Genomic DNA, 24,518 nt, shown 5'->3' on the forward strand with positions numbered 1-24,518 from the left:
GGAAAAAATGGCCAAAAAATCCAAGCTTCTCTTCTTGTTTGTAGGTGAGCTCATTGTATGTGGTGCCTGAAAAGAAAACCCCAAGTACAGTAGATTTTGATCATAGGAAAGTCCTCAAAAATTTCTGCCTGAAAACAGGACTTGTTCTTCCTCACTGGTATGAGGGGGGATTACTGGACTGTGTATCTACAAAGCATAGTATTTGCTGTTATAATTTTTGTTTCCTACAGTACTGAAAAACATTAACAATTTATGACATTTTTTAGGCTACTGCATTACACCAATTTATTATTTATTTATTAATCTGGATTGCACCAATTTATTTATTTTTAATATCAAATTAAATGGTTGAGTCATTTCTAACAAGCAGTGTATAGAAGAGCTGCTGCTGGAAGCTATCACAGAACAGCAGCACTAAGACTGGAAACCTTTCCTTTCCCTCTATAGCACTCTTCAGCACTCCACCAAAAATAACTTGATTTAAATGCAAGAGGAGTAAGCATGGAATAAGGCTGAGAATGAAAGAAGATGACAGAGCACTTGGTAAGGACAGGAGAGAGGGACAGACTGTGACAGGGGGCTGGAAAGGGGCAAGGACTGGTCGAGCAGGTGACTGGGAAGAGCATAAGGCTGAAGTGCCTGGGCAAAGAGGCTGGGAGGTGATGATGGCCACAGAGGCAAGAAGAATGTATAGAAAAACTACAAAGTGAAACAGATGGAGATCATCTGATGGGAAATTGAGGTGCAGAGTTGAGCCTGACTGGCTGAAAAGAGTGTAGGCCAAAGGTGTGTGAGGAAACAGCGAGGAATCCAAGCAGGGTGGCGTGTAAAAAGAAGGAGAGTTCTTTGATACCCAGAGCACTATGGATAGACTTGGACTTAGTAAGAGAAACTGAAAAGGCAAAAATGAGAGCAAAGAATGAGAATACAGAACCAGAGTTTTCACATACTTGAAGGAAGCAACTATTTAGAGTTGTACTGGTGTTTTTCCTGACACCGTTTGTTCCTTTTTATATAAAGCTATTCTGGGAGATGGGGATTTCTATTTCTATGTAGGTTCCTAAATCACTATAGTAACTGGTGCAAATAGAAGCAGGACTGTTTGCCCTTGGCTGACATATATATGCTTCTTTGTTGGACTGATGCTTTAAAACAAAATCAATCATTGCTAGAACTACTATGCTGCAGAAGTTTCAAAACATTGTACACCTGTAAACAGTAAGTTAACTTACTATTTTACTAACCTTCGTATAAACAAGATCATTTTTGTCATATCTGAGTACAGTACCTGCCTGAAAGAGGTCCTGCCTAAGCCTGCCATGTACTCAATTCCACTCAAACCTCCCTTGTCACCAACATCAAGCTTTTAAACCTCCAGACACAGCGCTGGAAAGAGGGATCACATACCTACTATTTAAAGCTTCATCACATTTCCTCTATTTTAGTGAAACAGCCACACTGGGAATGGCTGTAGAATCTCAAAGCTGTTGTTCACACTTAACACCTTCCAAGGGTGTCACAGGGTAGGGCTCTGTGTGAAGCCTTTACCACCAGCACAGACAAAGTCACCACTCTGCTGCCTGGGAGTGTCCTGCCTTGTGACAAGCAGATGCCTCTGGCTGAATTGTGACTTCTAGAACAGCAAGAAACTGTTAGGCACTGCCTTTTATATGACAAGGTCTTTTGCACCAAGCTCCTGCTTCTTGGTCCCAATTTCCACTTCTTCTGGAGCTCTGAGATGTTTTGTTTCAACACCTGGCTTGTCTAAGAGCAGAGACTTGGAGTTTGTAAGTACCACTGGAGTCAGAGTTAAGCAGAAGCCATTTTTTTTCCCAGAAGGAAGATCTTGCCTCAGAGGCAACACCATCTGACTTTCATTCCTTTGGCAGTCAAGGGGAACTGGGATGTAAATACTGCGCTTTGTGAGAAGCTTAGCTTCTATTTCCTGCCTAGTTCTGAATTCAGTGATAACAAGAGCCTCTGCCTGACACTGGGGCAAGAGCTGATTTGTTACCATTGCAGGCAAATGTGTCGCTATTAGAAACACACTCTGTGAGCCAAAAGCCCTCTTTTGGCATAAGTAGCGTCATTTTAGAAATATTTTCAATATTTTTGCAACGTAAAGCTTCATAAGGCTTACAATCACAGCCAATTTTCCCATCCACTTTGATTACTAAGCTAGAACTTTAGTTGGAATTGCAATTCTTAATGATTTATATTTAGTTGCAATGAAGCTTTTTAATATGCTAATAAACATTTCATCTTATTCTGCTATCCTGAAAGTGTTAAAGTAGGATGGTAGGGATTATCCAAAGTTAGGAACCCAGGTGAAGAAATTTTCACAACAGGTTTCTTAAAGTAATGAGCTCTTTCCCTCAAGAGACCCTGAAAATGCTTTTCCCAGACATATCCTTAACAAATATCACTTAATAAGTAGCAGCATTGTGACACTCACTGATGTTTAATCTTTAACCTTTAAAATGTGGACCCATTTGTATTAGAAGTGGACACTGCATTCACAAATAAAAAAAAAAGCATTTTTGGAACATCACAATGGAGATCTGATAGCCAGAATACAGATAAATTAGTAACTTAGGTTCCACTTTAAAAACTGCCAGGAAGACTACTCACAAATTCCAGCATTTGCAGAGAACACTTTACAACCCTCACTTTGAAAACCAACTTCCACAAAAAAGAAATTGTAGTAGAAAAAGAAACCTGTTCAGCCATAAGGAAGTTTTAAGGCAAGTTCATGTTCTTTGTAACATTTGTGTAGGAGCCTTGGAAATAACACAAACGTTAAAATAAAAAGGTTGCAATTTTGAAATTCTTAAAAACTAAGACACAGGCTCCTCCTAGTGGTAAAAACGTAAGAATTATTCTTTTTGTGTTAGGAAATTTCTAGAACGATTTATAGCTAGTCTGTTAGCCTAATTAGTCTGTTAGCCTTTCATTTGGTTCTGGAAGGTTTAGAGGCCTTAAAGTTCTTATCTGCTACCAAGGTATTGCTACCTAAATATCAAAATGAGTGGGATATAACCAAAAACACTTGCAAATCACTGTAACAATTTCTTTCCTCCAAAACAAAGTTCATCTATCCCTTAGTGCTTCAGAGTGATGGAGTGGAAAGGATGGAAGACTATATTCCAAAAGATTTACATTTTTGTAACAATTTAAAATCCAACTTGCATTTGCATTTGGTATCCAGAGAGCAGCACTGGGCATTTGGGGGTGGAAACACTGCACAGCACGTCAGATGAAAGTGCTACACCCAAAAAATCAAATATGGGAAATATTTCATCCATTTAAAAAATGTCCTCAGTTTTGAAGCCAAGTCTCACCTAAAGAGCAGAAGCCCCGTTCAGAGCAGATGCTGAGCTTGTAACTGATTCATCCCAGCCATGGAACAGCAAGCTCTATATTTAGCCACACTTGTCTGTCAAAACAAATTCTGTCAAAAGGGACAGAGGGCCATTTTTATTATCAAGTCCTTTAAAAGTCTTATTCTGCACTGATGTTTCTCATCAGCCTAAAGCACACAGCAGCTTATGTAATTTTAAAAGTAGCTGTATATAGTAAATGATGTTGTGCATTTAATAATCTTCCCCCTATAATTTTAAGTTGATTATTTTAATAGGCCTACTAACATAATTACAACCTAAAAATTGAAATGGTCTACCTCAGTGGGACCCAGCATTGCATAAATGGAACCTCTACTGTAGACCAAAGTGCTTTCAGTCTTACCTGTACTTGAAATACAGTAGTATGCACAAAACTACAAATGCTAAAAATTCAGATGTTTCTCTAAGAAAATTTATAGTCTCAGAAGGCAAAAGAAAGAAAATAAATTCAAACCAAGTTAATTTCATTATTTGCCAATTTCAGCTTTGCTTTTGTGCTAGGAAAGGATGAAAGATCATTTACGTACCACTTCCACTTGCAAGCTTGCAAAAGAAATTTCCATATTTCAGATGTGTCTGTTTTCCCTATTCATGTTTTACAAAAATTAATGTTTTGTTTTAAAGACAAATGACACACAGATGTTGTTTTAGAAGAACAAAAACCCTCATTATTTAAAGCTGCTTATATGGAAAGAAATTTAGATTGTCCATTTAGAGTCTTCTCTTTTCCACTATTTCATCTAAGTGTGTGATGTATTTTGTATATAATTACATTTGTTTCAGAATAACAAATGATAGAAAAGCACAGGAGGATGAAAACTAGTTGCTGGTTGAATGACATTTTATTTTCACATTCAGAGAGCTGTACAGTTTCTATAAATAGATGTGATACTGTAATATTTACATCATCCTCACCCATACTAGTATATTCCATTTTAAATGGTAGATACCCTGACCAAGCCAAAACAGGGTTATTTCTGGGTGCATTTAGTCAGGATTCTATGTCAAAACATACAATACATCAGTTTGTGTCAGAGCAATTTCTCCTGGTATTTTACATGTAACATTATTTTCTCTAGACAGTCTCACCTTCCAGCATCCTAAGAGCTTTCCAGACAAGTGCAGTACAGTTCAAGAACAAAAACAAGATGCAAAAAAAAATTCATATCCAGCCTATTTAAAATAAGGAATGTGATGGATAGTTTTAACTATGTGAGTTTCATTATACATAAACACAATATTTTCAAGATCCCTTCATATACAGGTACAGATTGAAAACAAAATAAAAAGCAATAGTTTAAAAGATTTGGAAACAGCAAAATCCTCTGGGCTGCTGAACATGTTCTGCAGATTTCTGTACTGTACTTCTGCCAATAATGTTTTCAAGTTTTACACTGCCTTATTAATTTTCTAATCCCTGTGATTCACTGCTTTAAGGAGTGCTTATTTGCATCTGTGAACTCTACTGTTGGGGTAGCTACAAATGTTACCTAAAATCCCATTTGAAAATCCACAGAACCCAGGAAGTGTTGAGGTTTTTTACACTACACTACATTCAACGTTTCTCTCTCCGCTTGAGAAGAGCCATCTCCACAGATGGACCAATTAAATAATCAAACTTCAACTGTCACATGATATTTTAACACTATGACAGCTAAATTGTTCACCTCTACCAAAAGGGATTGTAGAACTATGTGACAGGAATGCCGTGTTGGTAATTTAAAATGAACAACACAGAAGGAAAACAACAAAAACACAACATTGAAACAACATACAGGACCAGGCTGCTTCCACTGTGCACATACCAGAGAATCTGAAAGCAGAAGCCTGCAGTTAGTTGAAAAGTGATCAAATTGTAACAAGTACCACTAGAACAAAAAACAACCAAACTCAAGCTGTTACTCATCTTAACAAAAAAGGTATTTCAAAGGAATGTCCACAGTAAGTCACTCACAGCTGGATGCAGATGCTCAAAACTGTCTGATTAAAAGCTCATTTAAAAACTCCATTAAGGATGAATTCAGAAGGAGACTGAACATGGAAGGCTTAGGTTTTTCTATGGGGAAAGACTTCCAGGGTCATACATAGATAATCCAAGTTCTCAGAAAAGACAGAAAGTGAGCTCCAGTAACTGCAGTAAAACTGGGAGTACTGCATATCAGTGTGCCAAAGGGTAGATATTTCCAAGTATCCTGATCAACTGGAAACTGGTCGAGGTGGTTTGCTTTTGTTTTCTGCCTCTTTTCCACGAATTGCAGCCACATAAGAGAAGAGACACAGCACGGAGTAGCAGATCTCATGAGCCTACAAGAATTTAGAAGAGATACTGAAATTCAGATTAAGTGTTTTACAAAATCCATTGTACATTTGTATTTTCCTGCATGTCTTCCTTCATGGGACAAGTACTCTGGCTACAGACAAAATCAGGAGAACGTGTCCCCTACCATCTTCTAACTGAGACAGAGAGAGAAGAGCCATATAACAAACGAAAAACTTCCTTTGGGATAAAAACATTAGCTGCTTAACAGTGTGATTTAATAATTTTTAAGAACAGCATGCTAAGCTAGAAAGTTGGCTAACTGGCTTTGGAAAAAACATTCCGTATATTTGCTTTTGGTCTTTTTCATGAAATTACAAGATATTTTCTGGGAGGAGTTGAAAGAGCTAACTAAAGAGAGGGTTTCACATAGCACTCAGTTTTACAATTATTTAACTGATTAACTGTGCTATTATTTAACCAAAAATCCTCTTTTACCACATGACTGGCAGCACAGTTCAGTGAAGGTAAGACTTAGACTTAATTTATATACCAGTTCTAATGCCACCTGTTCTGATGATCTTAAAAATTCTTGTCCTTTGAACTGACACTTAAAATCTTTGTAAAGGTAATAAGCATAACAATATGTTTTGTTGTATTACAGTATAAGCTAAAACACTTCCATAAAATACTTTTTTTTCCATTGAACTGGCCTTTCTTACTAGCAGATACAGCTATTTGCTTCTTAAACTACATATATTCTAAGCATTTTGTTCTAAAACATTTCCAGCTTCTTCAAACAATTTTGCTCTCTCTCCTCTTGAAAGACTGTCTCCATGAAATCACCAAATGTGCACAGTGCACATCAGACATAAACTGAAATTTCCCTTCTGATGATAATCATTGGCTCCTATTTCTTCCTCATGAATGCATATAAGCCTGATCATGTATAAAAGTGCTAAGCATCATTATCAACTGTTGGTGCTCACAAAAATTGTTATAAAAATTGAATATTATTCCAGAACACGAACTCATCTATACCGCAGGAATCAATACTTTTACTGTTTTCTCACAAGTTATTGCTCATAAGGAGATGGGAATTTTTGTAAATTGTTAACAATAATTTTATTCTTAGGAAGTAGCCTCCCTTTCCAACACTTCTATGGAGTAAGAGTTGTGTTCTGCACTGTCTTAAAATTTAGCAGTTCCACCAGGTCCTATTGTGCTGAAGTTCAATGCCAAATTGGCAACCTTTCATCTTTATCTGTCTTAAAAAAGGAAACAGTGCTTTCTGCACTACTGGTGAGTTCCTCTAATTTCATAGATCCAACAATCACTGAGTTTTGCTGTCTCCCCCAACTGAAAACATCATAAAGAGCAGCTGGTGTTTCACTGTAAATCCTGGAGTCTCAATGTAATTCTTTTCTCCACATGAAAATGTAAAGATACATCCTCTAGAGAACCACCAGAGGCATCACAGTAGACTCACCATTGGCGTCTTGTACTTGTGGCTCACCACTTCTTTAGTTTCAGGAACTAAAACCGGACGGGCAAGAGACAAAACAAAAAGTTCAAAAAACGAGAGGCAAATGGGGAAGAAATAGCACAATGTTCCCATGGGAAAGGGAAGGGAGGCAGACAGACAGCAGGTGCAGGTACAGGGCACTTCACTATCCCTCACTTCTACATATTTCTACTTCTTTTCATTTACATTACATATATCCTTGGAAGACACTGGTAATGTCATAATAAATTACTCAAGCTGGTAAAAATTTTCACTGCCTGTGTTTGGCACAGCAGATATTTGATGGTTCTTAAGAGACTCTGGCTTTTCTCATATTACTTATTCCTGCTAGACAGTAAAAATAATGAAAAAATATGCTTAATAATAAACTATGTCTAATGCCTCCTACAATAAAACATAACCCAAAAATTCCATAGGAATTTGTCACTATATGAACCCCAGAGATTTCACCCTTGAGATCTTCTCTTCTGAGCAAGAAATTTTAAAAGAACTGTTGGACACTGTATACTGTATAGTAAGCTAGTGAAATCCAGGGGGAAAAAAAGGAGCTGAGGGAGAATTTTTTTCTTAACTTGAAGACTCTTTTCCAGCTCTATTTTAAGTTCCTCAAGATATTCTTTCTCCTGTATAGGATGTGTGTGATGGTATTTACTTGACATACTCACTGAAAACATTCAAAGTTTTTGAATGAGTTGCCTTAAAATAAAATGCTGAGTTCAGTGACACATATTCCTAAAATACCAAGCTGGTTGGCTTATAGAAATCTTTATATAAAAGGAAGATTAAGGCATTGATAAAAAAATCTATTATCCAGAAAATCTGCCCTTGTTCCGTTGCACTGCCTCAAACTGATAGAAAGAAAACTGGCATAATATAGGTAAAGGAAATTTGTTTTTTTTCTCACTGGAGAATGCACAAAAAAGCAAACTGTAACCAGCTCATTTGGGTGCAGTGCATCTGAACTGTGCCTTTGGCCCGCACTCGGTCTGCAAATGTTGTGAACAAATACCATGGGAAATCACCAGAAGAGAACAAAGACCACACTAGAACATTCAACTGGCAAATTTAAAAAGTCAATATCAGGGGAATACCAAGGCCAGCTCTGAGTACTTCCCTTCCAGAATAGCTGGAATTTGCCATGAAATTTCTGTTTCACAACAAAAAAATTTAGAAGAAGCAGTACAGAAATAATGCAAAACCAAATCATTCCAGGTTCATAGAGGAAGGATAAATGTTTTATTACACATAGTACTAGTGACAAGAAAAGAAACAGAGGCAGATGAGTTCAGTATGAAGAACCAGGAAAAGTCCACAACAAAACCTATCCATGCAGATGTCATCTCTTCAACTATGGTATGACACAGCTAAACGCTGGAGAGGGAGACGGATCACACTCTAAGGGGCCAAGAGTAGGCAGTGCAGACTGGGTTTGAGAAAGTTCTCAAAATATAAACAGTACCTACTAATTCTCATATGTCATGGTATTGTCATTCTTGAAAATAATCTATTGAAAAGTACAGAAAATGATGGTAAAAAGTAATATTTTTGGTTTATTTTTCAACTCTCACTCTCCTTGGAGTTGGCAGCTGCATGAAGGGCTGAGAAACAAGGGAAGTGCACACCCAGGCTGCACTGCCCCAGTGATACCAGAGACTAAAGCTGGGGAGATAAGGAGGTGCACATCCAAGCTACCTTACCCGTTGGCACCAGATGTTCCAAATTAACTCCATGTCACCAGGGAATAAAGGTGGGAGTGAGGCTGGTGCACAGCCAAATAGGGTAGGACTTTTACAGCTGTTTAAGTCTCACTGCCCACTGGATAACATACAACTGTTCATATACTCTTCAAAAAGCAGGAAGGGAAAGCTGTAAGGACCTTGTGCCACAAGGGAAGGAGAGAAGGGAAGCTGTAAAGTCCTGTATCATAATTGAGAATAGGAAGAGAGGGAAGAGGAGAGCAGCTAGGCAAGGTATTGTCTCTCCACAGTAAGTTGCCTTGTCTTTATTTAAAGTACTCCTTCACAGTCCTTCCAATGCAGAAAATTCTCCTGAGAGGACTGAGTTAGGAAGATTAAGAAGAGTGGGTTTGCATTTACAAACACAGAAGTCAAACCACTACTACTGCAGAATACAAAGAAAAAAGGAAGAAAGGAAAAAGAAACTGCCCTCCCACAACAAAAAAGACCCCTCCACCACAACAAGAAAAAACCCCAAAGAAAAGACCCAAGCTTTCAAAGATTCAAGCCTCAAACTGAGAGATTAGCATTTTCTTCTAACATTAGAAGTTATTCCTGATGCTCTTGAACTGAGTGGATGAAGGGAGTAAATTAGGCACCATCCTGCAGCCTTTGGTCCTGTAAATGAAAATATGGTGCTACCACAAAATGAGTTTAGGGGAGATCACTTTACCTGCTGGAGAATGAAGGTTTTCATAGCAGCGGCGGTGAAGGGGCCACAAGAAAGTAAAGCACAAGTACACAGCAGTAACTCAAATTCCAGAGGGAAGAACCTTTCATTTCCTCACTTACTTAAGTTTACACTTTCATTTGTGGGACACAATTCCTGAACTTCTGCTGGCATCCTGCTCTGAAACCACAAGTCCAGCTGTGATGCTGCCATCTAAACCCAGCATTAACACAAATGGACCTTTAATTTCCTCCTGTGCCACCACTAATTTGGAGCACTCATGCTTGGTAAAATCAAAATCTCTCATTTAAGTACTTCCCATCAGATTGGAGTATGCACACTTACCAGACTCTACCTTTAAAGAGCATCTACTACTTCAATATGCTCGTACTATAATAAATCTGATGGCAAGGTTTACAATGTTTAACACTAAAAACTTCATTCTTCTAAAGCAAGTTTTTGATGAATGCTTTTAGTCTACTACTACCAAACATGTTCATTTATCTTGAACACGACAGATTGTAATATTCTGTCAACTTTACAACAATCCAAAAAACAGCTGTGAGGTAGCCTCTAACCTCTGCATAAGAAGAAAAGCTAACTCCCCTGCAACACCCTCCTTCTTTTTTTTTTTTCTCTGTATTAGCTGGATGGGCAAATTGTCAATCTTTGGCACATGTAAATTGGCTCTTGTCTGTGACCTCCATTTTGTGAAAGAGGACATTTTTAACTCAAGTGGTTTAATTTCTCAGTTTTTGCTTGTAAATTTCAACTCCCAGTTTATTTTTAGTTACTTCTTAAAATTACCCTTTTTAAGTTCCATATCACAATTTTAGCTTTTGGAATAGGCCTTTGTTTACCAAATCTTTTGTAAAAAAATAAGAAGTCCTTTTTCTTACATTTCTTACAGATATTATTTAGGGGCTAAATGCTCTGTTACAGAGTCACCAATACAAATTAACTAGAAATAACCAAGCCAAACACTGTCCTTCTTCTTGTGCAATATAAACAAACTACTAAAAGAATTCTTGGCATAAAACATCAAAAAATGATCCAAAATAATTTTGGATCGAAGTAATTTCTTTCAAGTAAAGATTTCAGAAGCTGAAGCCACTCTTTAAGCTAATTTTATGGCTTCTGAATTCTCATCTTCGTAAAACCAATCAATAATCTTTTACTGACTCCAGAAATTTCTGTAAGTAATAAAATGAATCGTGCCCATCAGCATGAAAACATGCTATCAAAGGAACAGAAATTGAACAGAACTTATAAACATCTAAGCTATCAGAACATGTTCAGGGTTTAAATATACAGATCTGATCATATGAACCATGAATAACATTTTCAAAAACTGGAAAAAAATTGTTCACCAATTCAAATCTGAAACACCTAAGAGATTTATGGTAAACAAGAAGCAAACTGCAACATCCAGAAGGGTTTTATCACTTAGAACTTTGTCTCACCCAAAGGAGACAATAAACTCTCATGGACAAAGGCATTAATTTCAGAAATCTCATGTTAATAGTCTTCTATAATTAAAGAGAGAAGCCCTCAGCCAGAACATTCTGTTCACAGTACTAAAGAACATGACAGTCCTGGCAATGGGAGCTGCTGATGCAGATTCTGTTTAATGGCCAAAGTATGCTGATCTACTACAGAATTAAATTTCAGCTCCTAAGGCCTGAACAAATATCTCAAAGATGGCTGGAAGAATAAACCAATTTGGGCTTCAGGAGAAGTACATGGATCACCCTTCCAGAGAGCTGCATCTGAAGTCACTTGTGCTTTTCAGACCCTAATTAAGAATACTGTGACTGACACTAACATTGAAGAGTAACCTGAAATATTGCCCAGACTCCAGTGTAGGCATATATGCAACAGCAATAACTGACCAAAACAGCACAAACTCTGTGCTCTCCTTAACCTTTACTTTTCCACTCATTCTCTAAAATAACAATCACAGGATAAATAAAGTACAACTAGACAAAACAGCTTCTGCTCCATTTAACAAAAATTAAACTACATTAGAGCAAAAAGAAAGCTTTGCAATTAACAATAATTCTTTGTAATGAAAGCGTGGTGTGTTGAGAAAGATCAACTTTAAATCCTGCTTTAAAAATGTGGTTTCTCAGATGAAAAAGGAACAGACCAAGACAATTCTCACACACACCCACATCTGGTTTCTGTTTGTTTCAAAAGACTCATTCTCTGTCTAATAATAAAAAGCACCTAGATCAGAAATCTTAATATGATAAAAATTAATGAGGAAACTTTTATGTAAAGTCACCCATGTCTCAGGCAACTCCTTACAGGCAATCTACATTCTCTCCCATCTTTGAAACTGCAATGCAACTCTGAATCTGAAGACTGGAAATTTGAGTTACTGCCATGTGAGTACAGACCTAATATCAAAATAATGTAATTACCAAATTCCTCCAGGACAAAGACTCCTCGCACAGTATTGCACTTTTTAATGTGATTCAGCTCTATGAAAACCTACAAAAACAGGAGGAAAAGTAACATAAAATTAGTTGGGTTTGGAGGTTTTTTTAAGCCAAAAATCAAAATTAAACAAAAACATCATCACAACAGGTACAACCTGAAGTTTGATAGCATACACTACCAGTTCATTTACAGTTTAATACATAAATAAAGGGTGAAATAAATATTCAGAAGACAAACTTGCCACAATGCTAGAAATCAACAAAAAACTTAAAAGTGCTAAGAAGCGAAGACAGCAGAAGATGAAGTACCTTCCGCTCCTTGCAGGAGGAGAAAGCATGGAAGAGAAACGAAGGAGTTAGTAACTCTGACATATCCAACATTGCTACCCCTTCAGGCACTCAAATGAGTTATTGCAAAAAGAATACCAACACACCTGAAATACAGCAAAAGAGGGGGACGAGAATAAAGCTGGCTCCCAAATTTGGCACTGTTTGTAGCCTCTGATCCATCCCAGGTAGTTTCTGCCCCTCCATGCATCCTCCTCCAGCACAGAGGGCAGGTAAGGGGCACTATACTTCCCACCCTGATACTCCTAACCTACCAAGTAGTCAAATTGAATCCAATGAGGAACCACCAACCTTTCTTTTCTCTGACATTTCTGCCATGTAAGATTTTACTGGAGTTTATGACACACAATCTTCAGAGTTACTCTTGGAACAATCTCCTTTTCACAGTCAGTACCAGTTTTCTGCTTGAAGCAGGATGGGAGAGTTTGGAACCTGTTCTGGTTTTGCTCACTTCACATATGGCTCTGCCAGCTGAGCAAGTCATTTAGAAAACAAACCTGCCTTAAAGTCATGTTTTACATACACGAACCCCAAAAAGCTGTTGAACTACACAACGAGGTTTCTCAGTCCAGAACGCAGATACCAAGACTGCATGAATAAACAAGTTCTCTTTGCATAATGAGTTTGTTTAACATCCAATCTATTTGAAGATGCAAAACAGACCCTTCTTGTGCACATGTCTAGAAGGGTCAAAGTCAGTACACAGACATAAGAAGCTGTAGCAAGTGCTATAAAGAGGTTAATCCATATCCCACTTTCTAATAGACTTGCTTTTCAAGGCAAGAGAAACACTAAGAGTAACATTGCCTAATATTTGGAGTGTGTATGTCAAACACCTTAGAGAAGTCCTTTAAAAACTGTATTACAATAGTGTGGTTGGATACTTGAAGTGCCTACACTTTTAGGACACCATGATCTCAGGACCTTTTTTTTTAAATGGTACTAGAGAAACTTCATTGTCTTAGAAAGACGGGAAAGGAAAACTCTGCAACCCTCTTGAATCCCATATTAGCAACACCAATGTAGTCATGCATTATATGCTATGCATGAAAGACAAAGGATGTCAACACTAGAAATTGTTGTGGAGTTTTTTGAAGAGACTTATTGTCAAGAAGATCAGTAAATCTGAGATAAGACATGCTGATTTTCAAGTCAAAGGAATTTTACTATTATTTTTATTGACAGAGAACTAACCAACAGACCTGAGATATTTTTTGTTCAACATAAAACCTCAAAACTTCCACTTACTTAACAAGAAATCTTTATTTCCGTTTATGTTCAAGCACTCAAGGGAAAGGAGACTTAATCCCATCTTTTTTTTTTATTTGCCTGCTTTCATTCATATTCTATATTACTTTACTTGGTCAAAAACATTTTAATTTTTGAGGTACAGTTACAGAATAAACAAATCAATAACATAATACTTTCTTCGCTGCACTTAGTTCTGTTTATTCTGTAATCTTTGCTATGGAAAGTTTTTGCTAATAGTCTGAAGCACAAAAATTCAGAAACTCAGTAGAAAGGCTCAGGCAGAACACTGGCCATTTTATCTGGGAAGAGTAAAACTGCCTAAGAGACGTGACTGCCCAGGTGCTCACGATCTGAGTTAATGTTACAGAGCGCTGCATTTCCACAAGACCTATGAGCAAGACGAAAATTTATCAAGTTTGTCACAATTACCATCCATTTTCAGAAGATATGAGTTAAAGGGCAATTTCTTGCTATATTGTTTAAGGGACAGAGATGCTCTCCTCTCACTCCATCAGAAAACACACATAAAGGAAATAGCAGTTACTTACCCTAGGGAAACTGTGGCTCCTCAAGACAGAGCATTCAGTGTGGATCCTACTGTAGATGGGCATGTGCCTTATGCATCTTTTATTAAGCTTCCATCTATTCTTGACACAGATGTATTCGGGCACAGGCTACTGAGTCCCAATATCAACAGAGTTTGTAGATGTGAACTCAGAATTATCTGCCAATGCCACAGGTACATGATTCCTCACTGTTCTAAAGAACATACTCTAACCTGCTAGGTGCAGACAGACTTCAACATTTTTATTCTTGAACTTACATGTGCTGCAGCATGGTGAGACAATCTGTGAACACTAAAGACAACTCTCACATGTCAATAACAGATTGTCCCACCATGCATCTGAGACATTGCCTAAGGAATTCACAAGATGGTAAGAAAGTACACACACCACAAATCAAGAGCCTTCAAAAACACCTTCATAACAGCAAGCTTTACACTGAAGCAGCATGTTCAGTCTTCTCACATAGACTCCATGTATATTTTTCTTTTAAAAAGTGGAAAGCCCTCTTCCTATGTTCTAAATGAGTTCTATGATGTCCAATCAAGCAGAGCAACATAAATCTCTTATACTAGTAAGCCACAATACTGAAAAGAGTACTTGGAAAGATAGCCAAGAACAGGGCCGTCATATTAAGTAAGGAGAGGAAGATGAAGAGAAAGTTGGGCCTGATGAGATCCTGTAGGCTTTTGTTGGTCAGTATTCCCATTCAAACTCAACAGAAATAAAAAATGCCATTTTCAACACCGAAAAACAGCTGTGGGATCCTGGTTTCAATGATGCTTATATAAATATTCTGAAATCAACTGCCTTAGGAAGCAATTCACACAATGTATACAAGAATTGAAAAAAAATCATCCAGAATAGCAGACCTTTCATTAAGAAAACAGACTCGTTGATCAGTGTCAGAATAAGAATGCCAACATCCTTTAGCTCCAAAGATTATGAAACTGGAGGTTTTTTTTTTTTTTTGCATGATGCAACTAGTAGGAATCCTTTATGTAATTGCTACAGTTGTCCATTCTACAGATACCCTCAAATGATACATGTTTGTTATCTGTCTAGACACTCTGCTTTGAAAAGGAAAACAAGGTTACATATCTTGGATCCCCTAAATGGTACTGAATGCCCTGGTCACATAATCTAACAGACCAAGAATTAAACATATTGAATAAATGCAGTGTATTTTCCAGAACTGCACTTGTTTCAATATCCATCTTAAGCAATGGCAATAGCTTCACTGGAAAGGTGATGAAGAGTAGGAATAATCCTTCAGGTAAGGGAGATTGCTGGCATATGTCATGGGTCTGGCCTGTACAGACTCTTTTCCAGAAAAAAGATAGGAATCTTCATGACAGACAGCAAATTAGAACACCATTCTCTCTAAGAAAGGATATGATAAAGCTGGTATTCTATGAGTTCTGGTAGTAGCACAGGTCTCAGTACCTGTTTGTACAAAATTAAAGTAATGCTCCAGACAGTCCCATACTAAAAATCAGCACAAGGTTTCCCTAGTTATTTCTGAATGTCATTCCAGCCTTTCAGGAAAAAAAAATAAGGCTTGCATCTGGAATTTTTCTTTTGCACAAATACATGTGTGCTCACTACGTGCACACACTGAGGGTCTTGGTCTTGTGAAGATGCCTGCAATGCTTAAGAAACCATGCTGCTGCTGATGTGGCTATCTTTTCCTATGTCCTTTCTCACTGCAAATGTGAATTTGCCTGCCTTTTCATTTATGAAATGGACTCATCTCCATAGAGACGAGCAGTTATACCAGAACTTTTTTGACTTCTGGGCAAAGTAGCAAACAGAACATTCCTATTTTTTGTCCTTACCTTAGAACAAATTAATTTCTATTATATCCATCTATAAGGATATCATACTGTTGCTTTGAGACCAGGGTTTAATTTTCAAAGGTTTTAGACCTATCATTTTCAAGAACTATGAAAATTCATTCTGTGCAACCAATAACTTCCTCCTACAGTTCTTTGTATTTCAGCACACCCAATGAAAAGATAAAATCTGTAACTTAGTCGAGTAGAGTGTTCCATCACAGAGTAGGTCTGAAACTCTACAGCAGGTTGGACATTGCAGGTGGGATTTTTAAGAGAGGTTTTAAGGGATTTTTAAGAGGGAGGTTCACAACTCTCCACTCCTTAGACTGGCACATATGAACTCAAAGTGGCACATGGTGCGGCTGTGACCTTGGGAGAAGTATTAAAGATTCTGAGCATGTGTGTTTGAGATGCATGTGCACTTCCAGTGGGATCTACACTGATGTATCCTCAAAGAAAAGCAAAGCTTGTGTGGGGAGAAAAGTCTAGTCAGGAGGAAAGGAAAAAACACTTCACAGAGAACTGACAGAAGCTTTTCTTTCTTTCTCTCTCTCACTCACACATACACACACTCTCCCTTCTCCCCTAAAAATTGATTCTACTGTCTAGCATAGCATGCATTTCATATATGCAAAACAAAAAACATAAAGCAAAATAAAAAACAAGGATCAAAGGAAGCAACAGAAACAACATCCAGAGAAAGGAAGAAATGACAATTCTACTTGTGTTTCCTCTATGCCCACAATATCTGCTTTTTGGAAGGAAAAAGAAACCAGTACTTTTTTCTTATTTTTGTGAATTATATCAAGAGCCAGTGTCCTATTTTATTTTTTTACAAATTTCTACAGATAATTTCTAAAATTTTAAAATACAATAGATGAGATACAATGCAGAAGGTTGCCTTCTGTACCTGTAATACTCAAACACTGTATCTTTAAGGCTGACTGCTTATGCAATGAGGATTTGTTCACAGTGTGATGCATTATAGCAGCTTAGATTATTATTGATCACTTTTTCTGTCCCTTAATACAGGCTAACATTTGTTTTCTGCTTAGACAATTAAGACCACAACAAACAAGAAGCTGAAAGAACTATCAACATTTTTCTTTACCAGACTATAGTTTTCCTGAGGACATTTAATTTCAGTGTGTTTTTACACACACATATATATAGATAGATAGACAGATACATGATTGTGGGTTTGAGTGTAAACATATCTTAAGTTTTTTTACCCACATCAAACCATTCCCTCTCCTCACTGATACTCTGGGAAGAGGAAACACCTGTACAGGCGTGCTGCAGAAAGCTTCATGCTCAGTCTTCTCATAGATTTCCCTCATACCTGACTGTGCATAAATTTCAGGTTAATTCCTTCCAGTGTGACCTGAAGAAGACCTCCTTCACCAGTTTTCATATCCTGCACAGGGAACTCACCACCCAACTCAGGGCCTGTGATGTTAATAAAGAAAAAAAAAATCCAAAACAAAAACAACAAACCAAAAGAAAAATTCAGAGAGAGAGAGAGAGAGAGAGAGAGAGAGAGGAGAAAGCAGTCAGCCAAGTCATGGTATGCTGAAGGGGAATATTAAATTATTAAATAGTAAAAACATAATTCCTACTGAGCTGCATAGCAAAAGGACACTACTAAGAATAGTAGAGACCATTTCAGTGAGTCCACTCACTAATGACAGCTTTCTAAGAACCACTAGAATTTTTTGAATTGTAATAAGTTTCATTCTGGTAACATGAAGCAACATCAATGTCAGTTCATCCTGTATTTATTGCATGTCATATTGGGGTATTGTTTGTTTGCTTCAAATGCCACATTTCATTTCTGAATAGCAACATCCTGCACTCACATAATACCATAGAGAGCATAATCTTAAGTACAGATACATAAGCAGCACAAAGGAGACTTGTATTTGTGAGCTGCATGGCATGGTATTACTTTAAGTAATTAAAATGTCAAAATATTATTTAAATAATAATAGAGGTTATTAATAGGTAAATAATCTAGACATTTTCATCTAGTTTCTTATGCATTATTCAGTTCAGCTAAAAAGTGCGTTCTTAAAATTATTTTTGAAAAATCATCATTTTTTGCAGAACCACTCAGCTCTGGGGAATGGCTTTTAACATAATGCAAACACTTTTCAAACCATATTTTTAATACTATATTATTGTCCAATTCTTAACCTACCTTTCAAATACACTCTTGCTAAAGACAACAATCTGCTACTTGCATATAGATGCACAAAGTTATCCCAAGATTTCCAAGTAAAAGGAGATTATGTTCAAAGGAGTTATTAATAAAAAAAAATTGCTGATTGCAGACTAAACAATAAAAGTTCCCAACATTTAAAATCTTGTACCTGGTTTAATGCTTTGCTGCCTTGCTGCTGCTCGTTCCATGCTGTCTTTTACACAGTAGTACAGTTCCCGACACTAACAGATATAAGAGTAATACAATGTTATTCCTCCAAATTACCAAGGGAGGGAAAAGAACAGCAAGATTCTAAGGTTCTACAGAAAGAACAAACCCCATGTGGTGCCCAATGACCAAAAGCCCATACAAATTCAAGCACACCTTATTACTAGTTAGTATTTATATTTGTTTTACAAGATGATAGAGAAACTATTTCATAACATTTAACCACATAAATTAGTGAAGAGTTCATGCACTGGCACATTCTAACCAAGTCTATGCAGTTTCTTACTGTAGAACAGGCATCAAAATAATCCCTCTTTTCTTTCAGCTTGCAGCAATCAATATTGTTAGTCATGCACCTCATACCTATCTTTTGTTATTTTTATCAATTTCCTTATGGCATATTCTTCTCTTCCTCTTCCTGCAACTCTGAGATTAAGCCATAATCTCAGAGATAAATTTAAGAACATTTTCTGTCAATAGCCCAAGATACAGGACACAGAGCTGAGCTAGAAAGGAACAAATCTGATGGATGGACAAACTCAAAATAGTTGAGATAATGGCTCGGCATCCAAGTGGAAACCAGTGACAAGTGCTGTTCCTTGGGTGTCAGTACTGGGTCCGATGCTGTTTAACACCTTTGTCAGTGACATGGACAGAAGGACTAATGGAAGGTGACCCATGGCAGTGGAGTGTTTAAAGTAGGTGATCTTAAAGGTCCCCTTCAACCCAAGCCATTCCAGAATTCTAAGATCAAAAATTATACAATTAACTCCTAGGGCATAGTTTTATTTAGGTTTTGCCCATGAATCCTCTGTAGTATTTTTACTATCTTCACAAGCCTGCAAGCTCACACAATATTTAGTAATACTGATGCTTTCCTTCTTCCAACAAAAAAGTTTCGTGTCATTTCTTAAAAACTTTCTGGTGGACAACTGCCTTCAAGTAAATGACAGGGCACAAGGCCAGCTTCAGATGTCAGTGCTGCTAAACAGCCATTGCAGTTCAGTAACCAGTGCTGGCAAGAGAGTGCTGTTTTTTGATTAAACATGGAATATGACACACAAAGGATTTATTTTTTTCTGCGCAGTTTTCCCTGCAGTATTGTGTATATTAAACAAGATGCAAACCTTCTTTGTGTAGAACTTGTTCAATTGTGTCTCCTGACCATTCCTGCGCCAGAGGCAAAGCACTTTTGTTTTGGGACAGTAAGTCATGTTGATGAGCTTCTCATACCACCAACGTTCATACACAGTTCCAATGTTGCTCCTCAGCACAATACAATCATCACATACCTGGGAGCACAAAATATTATGTAAGATTTTTAATGCTGTTTCTCTTATATCTTCTGCTACTGGTTGCATTAGAATTATTCTTGTCTCTACCTCCATGAAAAATATGTCTCCTGTTGTGTCTGTCCCAGCATGTACTACAAAAGTCTGCTTCTTGATGTGGCGGCTGCCACTGGGTCTCACAGGGAGTTCCCGTCCATTCTAGAAAAAAAACCACATGCAGTCATGAATGAACATTGGGAAAATCCCAAAACATTAGCTGTCACAAATGAAAGAAAAAAGAATTTTAACAGTATTTAATGAGCTCATTGGAGACAATTTTGGACAAAGCTGTAAGCAAGATACTCTAGTAAGTTTAGTTTCAACAAGTGTGACTGGGAGAGTTAAGACAGCACAAAATATTCATGTGGTACCATACTCAGTATGGGAAAGTGAGGTGTCTGAGTTCTGGTATCATTGCAGTAAACTGGTCTGATTTTTCCCAATTAATTATAAGATCATTTTGTGCCTTTTCTGAGCAGAAAAGTAAGTTCCAAAGGTAGAAATTACCTTTAAAAGAGCCTAAGTTGTGTCCATCTGGGTGATGGTTGTGTTAAAAAGTGGCTAGATTTACTAACTGAAGCTTTAGCCTATATTCTTATTGATCATTAGAGGACATCAGGTTTATTCGCTATGAATACTGGGAACAGTTTTGTGCAGAAACTGATTGCTCTAAGTCTTATAGTGGCCTGGAAGTTGATAGACAACTAAACTCTTCTTACAGTCATAGTCATCATAAAGGTTCCTGCCAACAAACGTTATTAAGAAAACATTAATGTTGCACAGAACTGTTGTATATAAGTGTCATGTTTATACATATTTGTATTGCAGCTCTTACTGATAACTGTGTAACATTAAAACATTATAAACAGGGTCATATAGTCACAGTCTTTATTCTATATCTGTGAAGAGCAGCATTTAAAACTTCAATTAATTATTTTTAATACTTTTAAATTAGTGTTGCAGAGAATATACATAAGATTTTTCAGGCAATTTATTTCCTCCACTGTAGTTCCCAGAGGTATATCCCACTCATCACTGTTTTACTTACCAGATTGGCAAGTTTGTCTAGAATATCATTTATTTGCTGGCTGTGCACCAATCCAATATGTGATTTTCCCATTAGACGTCGCACCTTTTTCCTAATATCATTCTTGTTCACCTAGAAAGCAGATATACAGACAGTTGCATACTCTTCTCTATTCACAGGAGGCAACTCCAATCTCCCAAATATATCTTGGTTTCCATTGCTAAGAAGCAGAACAACTTATATCCAATTCACCCATGCTAGGGCCTCTTTAATCAGCAGTACAGGACCACATTGCACATATCCCACTTTCTCCAGCTACTGTGCAAGTGATGCTGTGTGCAACAGATTTCCGGCCTGCCCATGTGCACAAGCTGCAGTTGCACTACCCACCACTTCCAACTACTGACATCAAAAGCCTCGGTTCTCCATGTTACCACTTCTGAGTCTCATTGGCCATACCAGCTCCTCCACCTCTTTCTCTGCACAGACTCAAGTTATGAAGCTGTGGAGCCCTCAACACAACACAATATCTTTCAGAGTTCTTGTTCTTTCACCGTGTGTTTCCTGGTCACTAGGCTGTGGCTCTAACAAACACGCCCAGAGAGCCTTCAAACAGCAAAAGGTTCTTCCTGAAGATGAGCAGCAGGCAAGCTCAGAAGCAAAATATTTCTGCCTCACTTGCCATTTCAAAAGGCTACTACGAATGCCAGCCACTGATACTAAAGGCTTCAAAGACCTTACACCCATGTTTGAGTGCTGATTTCAAGCTGGATCAAACACTGTTTTTTAACACATTTGTTTTATGACCTTAATGTTGTGGAGTATATAAAACAAACTCAATCTGTTTCCTTCCTTTGACAAGAATTCTTTGTGCTTGAAAGAAGCACTGTATTTCTCAATATATTTTACAATTAAAGCCTACTAGGCTCTGTTATGCAAAACAAGAAAATAAAGTACCTAAGTGTTTGGTTAGCAGGATTATGCTTCCCTTAACAGCTCAAATAAATTCATCTCTCTAGTAACAGAAAGCCTTCCAACTTTGCAGTTTCTACTAGAAACTGCCTTTATTATCCACAGTTCTGAGTTTCATAAACAGCGATGTATGGTTTAAAAACAACACAAACAAAATATACTGCTTAAATCTGAGTAGCAATCTATTAAAAAGAACAAGAAGTCACCTTAATCATAAGCATATAAGCAATCATATTATGCAGCAGTGTAGCCAACAAGCGATCCTCATCATCCTCCAAACGCTTTCGATCGTGTTCTCCCAGGGAAAGATACCTGCAAGAAGAGCTACATCTGAGGCAGACTCACAGGCATTCTTCATCCACTTCCCAAAAGCTCTGGCAGAGGACACAGCACTGTTTGCAAAGCGTACAGCAAATAAAACCTCTGAAAACACTAAGTCAAATGGGCATTTTCCAGTAAAACACTGTCATCAGTAATGAAACATTTCCCTTAATTATTAACTAGTTGAAGCAAATAACATCTGCTCAGTGGGAAATTTGTTAGTGGTCTGCTGGGCTTATCATCCATTTCCTGTTCTCTGCAGTGGCAGCTCCGTGACAATTACAACTGTCAGAAGAACACATAACTCAGCACAGGAGCTATCCCACATTAGAGCTTAAATACAACTGCAAGGCAGAAGAAAGCTGATGAAGGAAGTGCACCAGGCACTCTCTTTTTCCAGTAAGGTAGGCAGTTTCTGGAATAATAGTTTTGAAATTATCACCCCAAACTAGTTCTTATTTTGGCTACCAGATTTCATGATCCTTGATAACATGGATGGAGGCAGGAGAGCTGCAGGTGGTAGAAAAGAGCACAGAATGATCAGCTGTTAATAGAGCTGGGGGGAGGAAGAGGAAATGAGTCAAGACTGACATCTTAGAAACAGTCAAGCCTTAGGCAACCACGTAGATATTTCTAGAGAGTGGTTTCCTCATGAGCTTTTTTGTTTTGTTTTAACTACAAGCTGTGAAAACACCTTTAAGTTACTTTGCATTTTGAGAAGGCTCAAAATGCCATTTCTGGAACTATTTAATTCTTCCACTGTATGTCAACACACTATTATTCCAGAATATAGCCACAGAAATCTCTTACTTTACTAATGATCTAGTCTATTCCATCCGTTCATATTGTTCTTATGCTTACATAACCGATTTCTCAGGAAATATCTCACCACAAGAGTAAAAAAGTATGTCATAACTAAAGACAAGTATTTCAGTATCAGGACCTACTGAACAGCAGAAACAAGAAAGGGTCCCTTTGGAATAGTCAGGTATAGTAGCAAGGTTTACAAAGTGACAATAGCATGTTAAGCAGAATTAAAATAATTTTTCCTTACTATTTTTACTATTTCAGCCCCAGGTGAAACAATGAGGAGGAAAAATGTCTACTAAAGAATTTACCTGTCAATCATCTCCTGAGGTCCCTGGTCCATCCCCATTCCTTCTCTCTCTAACATCACAGCATCCAAGAAAGCATCTTCCCAGAACTGCATCTGGTCCCACAAAGTTGAACGCTCTTTGCCTATGCAATGTATAAAAAAATTGAGCATTTATTCTGTTTATTCCAGTCAGATACTTTATGATTAATTCCTGTTCAATCCCACTCCTTGAAAATACCATAAGCCAACACACAATTAAACTATATTTAAAAAAAATAAGGTTACTTGAAACCACAAACAATATCACAACTGAAAAAAAGTGTAAAAGAAAAGACAAGACAAATCTCTCATTCTAATTAATGGCACAATATTTTTAATCCCTGACAGTCAAATACCTCTCATCTCTATTCTTTAAGGAGTATAACTTCTTCCATAACTGTTAACACTGCCCAAAAGAGACAGGAATATCTCACACAGACACAGACCACAGCAAACACACAGAGAAGTGGAAAGATAAGATTATTACTCAGAGAGAAGGTTTCCATTGCAGCATCCTCTAACTGGTCCCAGACAGATCCTTTATCCCTACCTGCACCATTCCAAGCAGGTAGGAACGATAAATGGGAAGGATGAAAAACACAGGAAGAGAGAGCTTTTGATTAACAACAAGTCCAGACAAAATACAAAATAGCCAATGTACTCCTAATTCAAGGGAGCTACTTGAAGCCCTTTCATATTCTGAGTTTAGCCCTCTGTTCAGTGACTTAAGCTGAATGATCTTTTTTCAAGATCAGTGAAATATTTTAGCTTTCCACACATAGCTAACTTCCTTCTCCCCTTCTTCATATTGTTTAAAGAATTTGTATTCAAGAAGAGCAAGAGACTTGGATAGATTTAATTTTATGCAAACTACACCACTCACACCAATCTCCTCTTACACTTACTCAATTTCCCCAGCAAAACTTTGGCTTTACTCTGAATGGTCTGATGTGCCTTCCTATTCTACCAGCATGGACAACAGTTAGAGGTTAAAAACAGTGTCAGGGAAAGTGAAAACTCCAGTCTGTCCTAGACATGATTTCATCTGAACTTCAACCTGAAAGATTCCCTCCCCACAAAAAAAAAATAGCTTACCCAAAAGTCCTTCATATAGATAGACACGCTGGTTCCCATCCTCTGGACCTCTCCCCGGAGTGCTCCCTTTGCTATCCTTCACACTCTGCTTCAGATTGTGAGACTTGGCCTGAAAATAATAAAAGAGGTATTGGCAATTTAACTCTGCACCCTGCAGGGCTCTCTCTTGTGCT

At 37.5% G+C, this 24,518-nt stretch overlaps 1 protein-coding gene across 1 annotated transcript in view; it reads right to left on the reverse strand.

Moving 5' to 3' along the window:
• Positions 1 to 4,236: 4,236 nt before the first annotated feature.
• Positions 4,237 to 24,518, reverse strand: part of MADD (MAP kinase activating death domain) — a 99,568-nt gene continuing 79,286 nt past the window's right edge. The window contains exons 25-36 of the mRNA XM_058807845.1: positions 24,346 to 24,454; positions 23,738 to 23,800; positions 23,234 to 23,354; positions 22,001 to 22,106; positions 20,844 to 20,954; positions 19,847 to 19,954; positions 19,592 to 19,756; positions 18,406 to 18,478; positions 17,376 to 17,482; positions 12,016 to 12,085; positions 7,148 to 7,194; positions 4,237 to 5,705 (exon numbers count right to left, since the gene is read on the reverse strand). Of these exons, the coding sequence (XP_058663828.1) occupies positions 5,598 to 5,705; positions 7,148 to 7,194; positions 12,016 to 12,085; positions 17,376 to 17,482; positions 18,406 to 18,478; positions 19,592 to 19,756; positions 19,847 to 19,954; positions 20,844 to 20,954; positions 22,001 to 22,106; positions 23,234 to 23,354; positions 23,738 to 23,800; positions 24,346 to 24,454 (1,188 nt within the window). The 3' untranslated portion in view covers positions 4,237 to 5,597. The remainder of the gene's footprint in view (positions 5,706 to 7,147; positions 7,195 to 12,015; positions 12,086 to 17,375; positions 17,483 to 18,405; positions 18,479 to 19,591; positions 19,757 to 19,846; positions 19,955 to 20,843; positions 20,955 to 22,000; positions 22,107 to 23,233; positions 23,355 to 23,737; positions 23,801 to 24,345; positions 24,455 to 24,518) is intronic.

Source organism: Ammospiza caudacuta, chromosome 6, assembly GCF_027887145.1.
Source record: "Ammospiza caudacuta isolate bAmmCau1 chromosome 6, bAmmCau1.pri, whole genome shotgun sequence".
In the NCBI taxonomy this organism is placed as follows: domain Eukaryota; kingdom Metazoa; phylum Chordata; class Aves; order Passeriformes; family Passerellidae; genus Ammospiza; species Ammospiza caudacuta.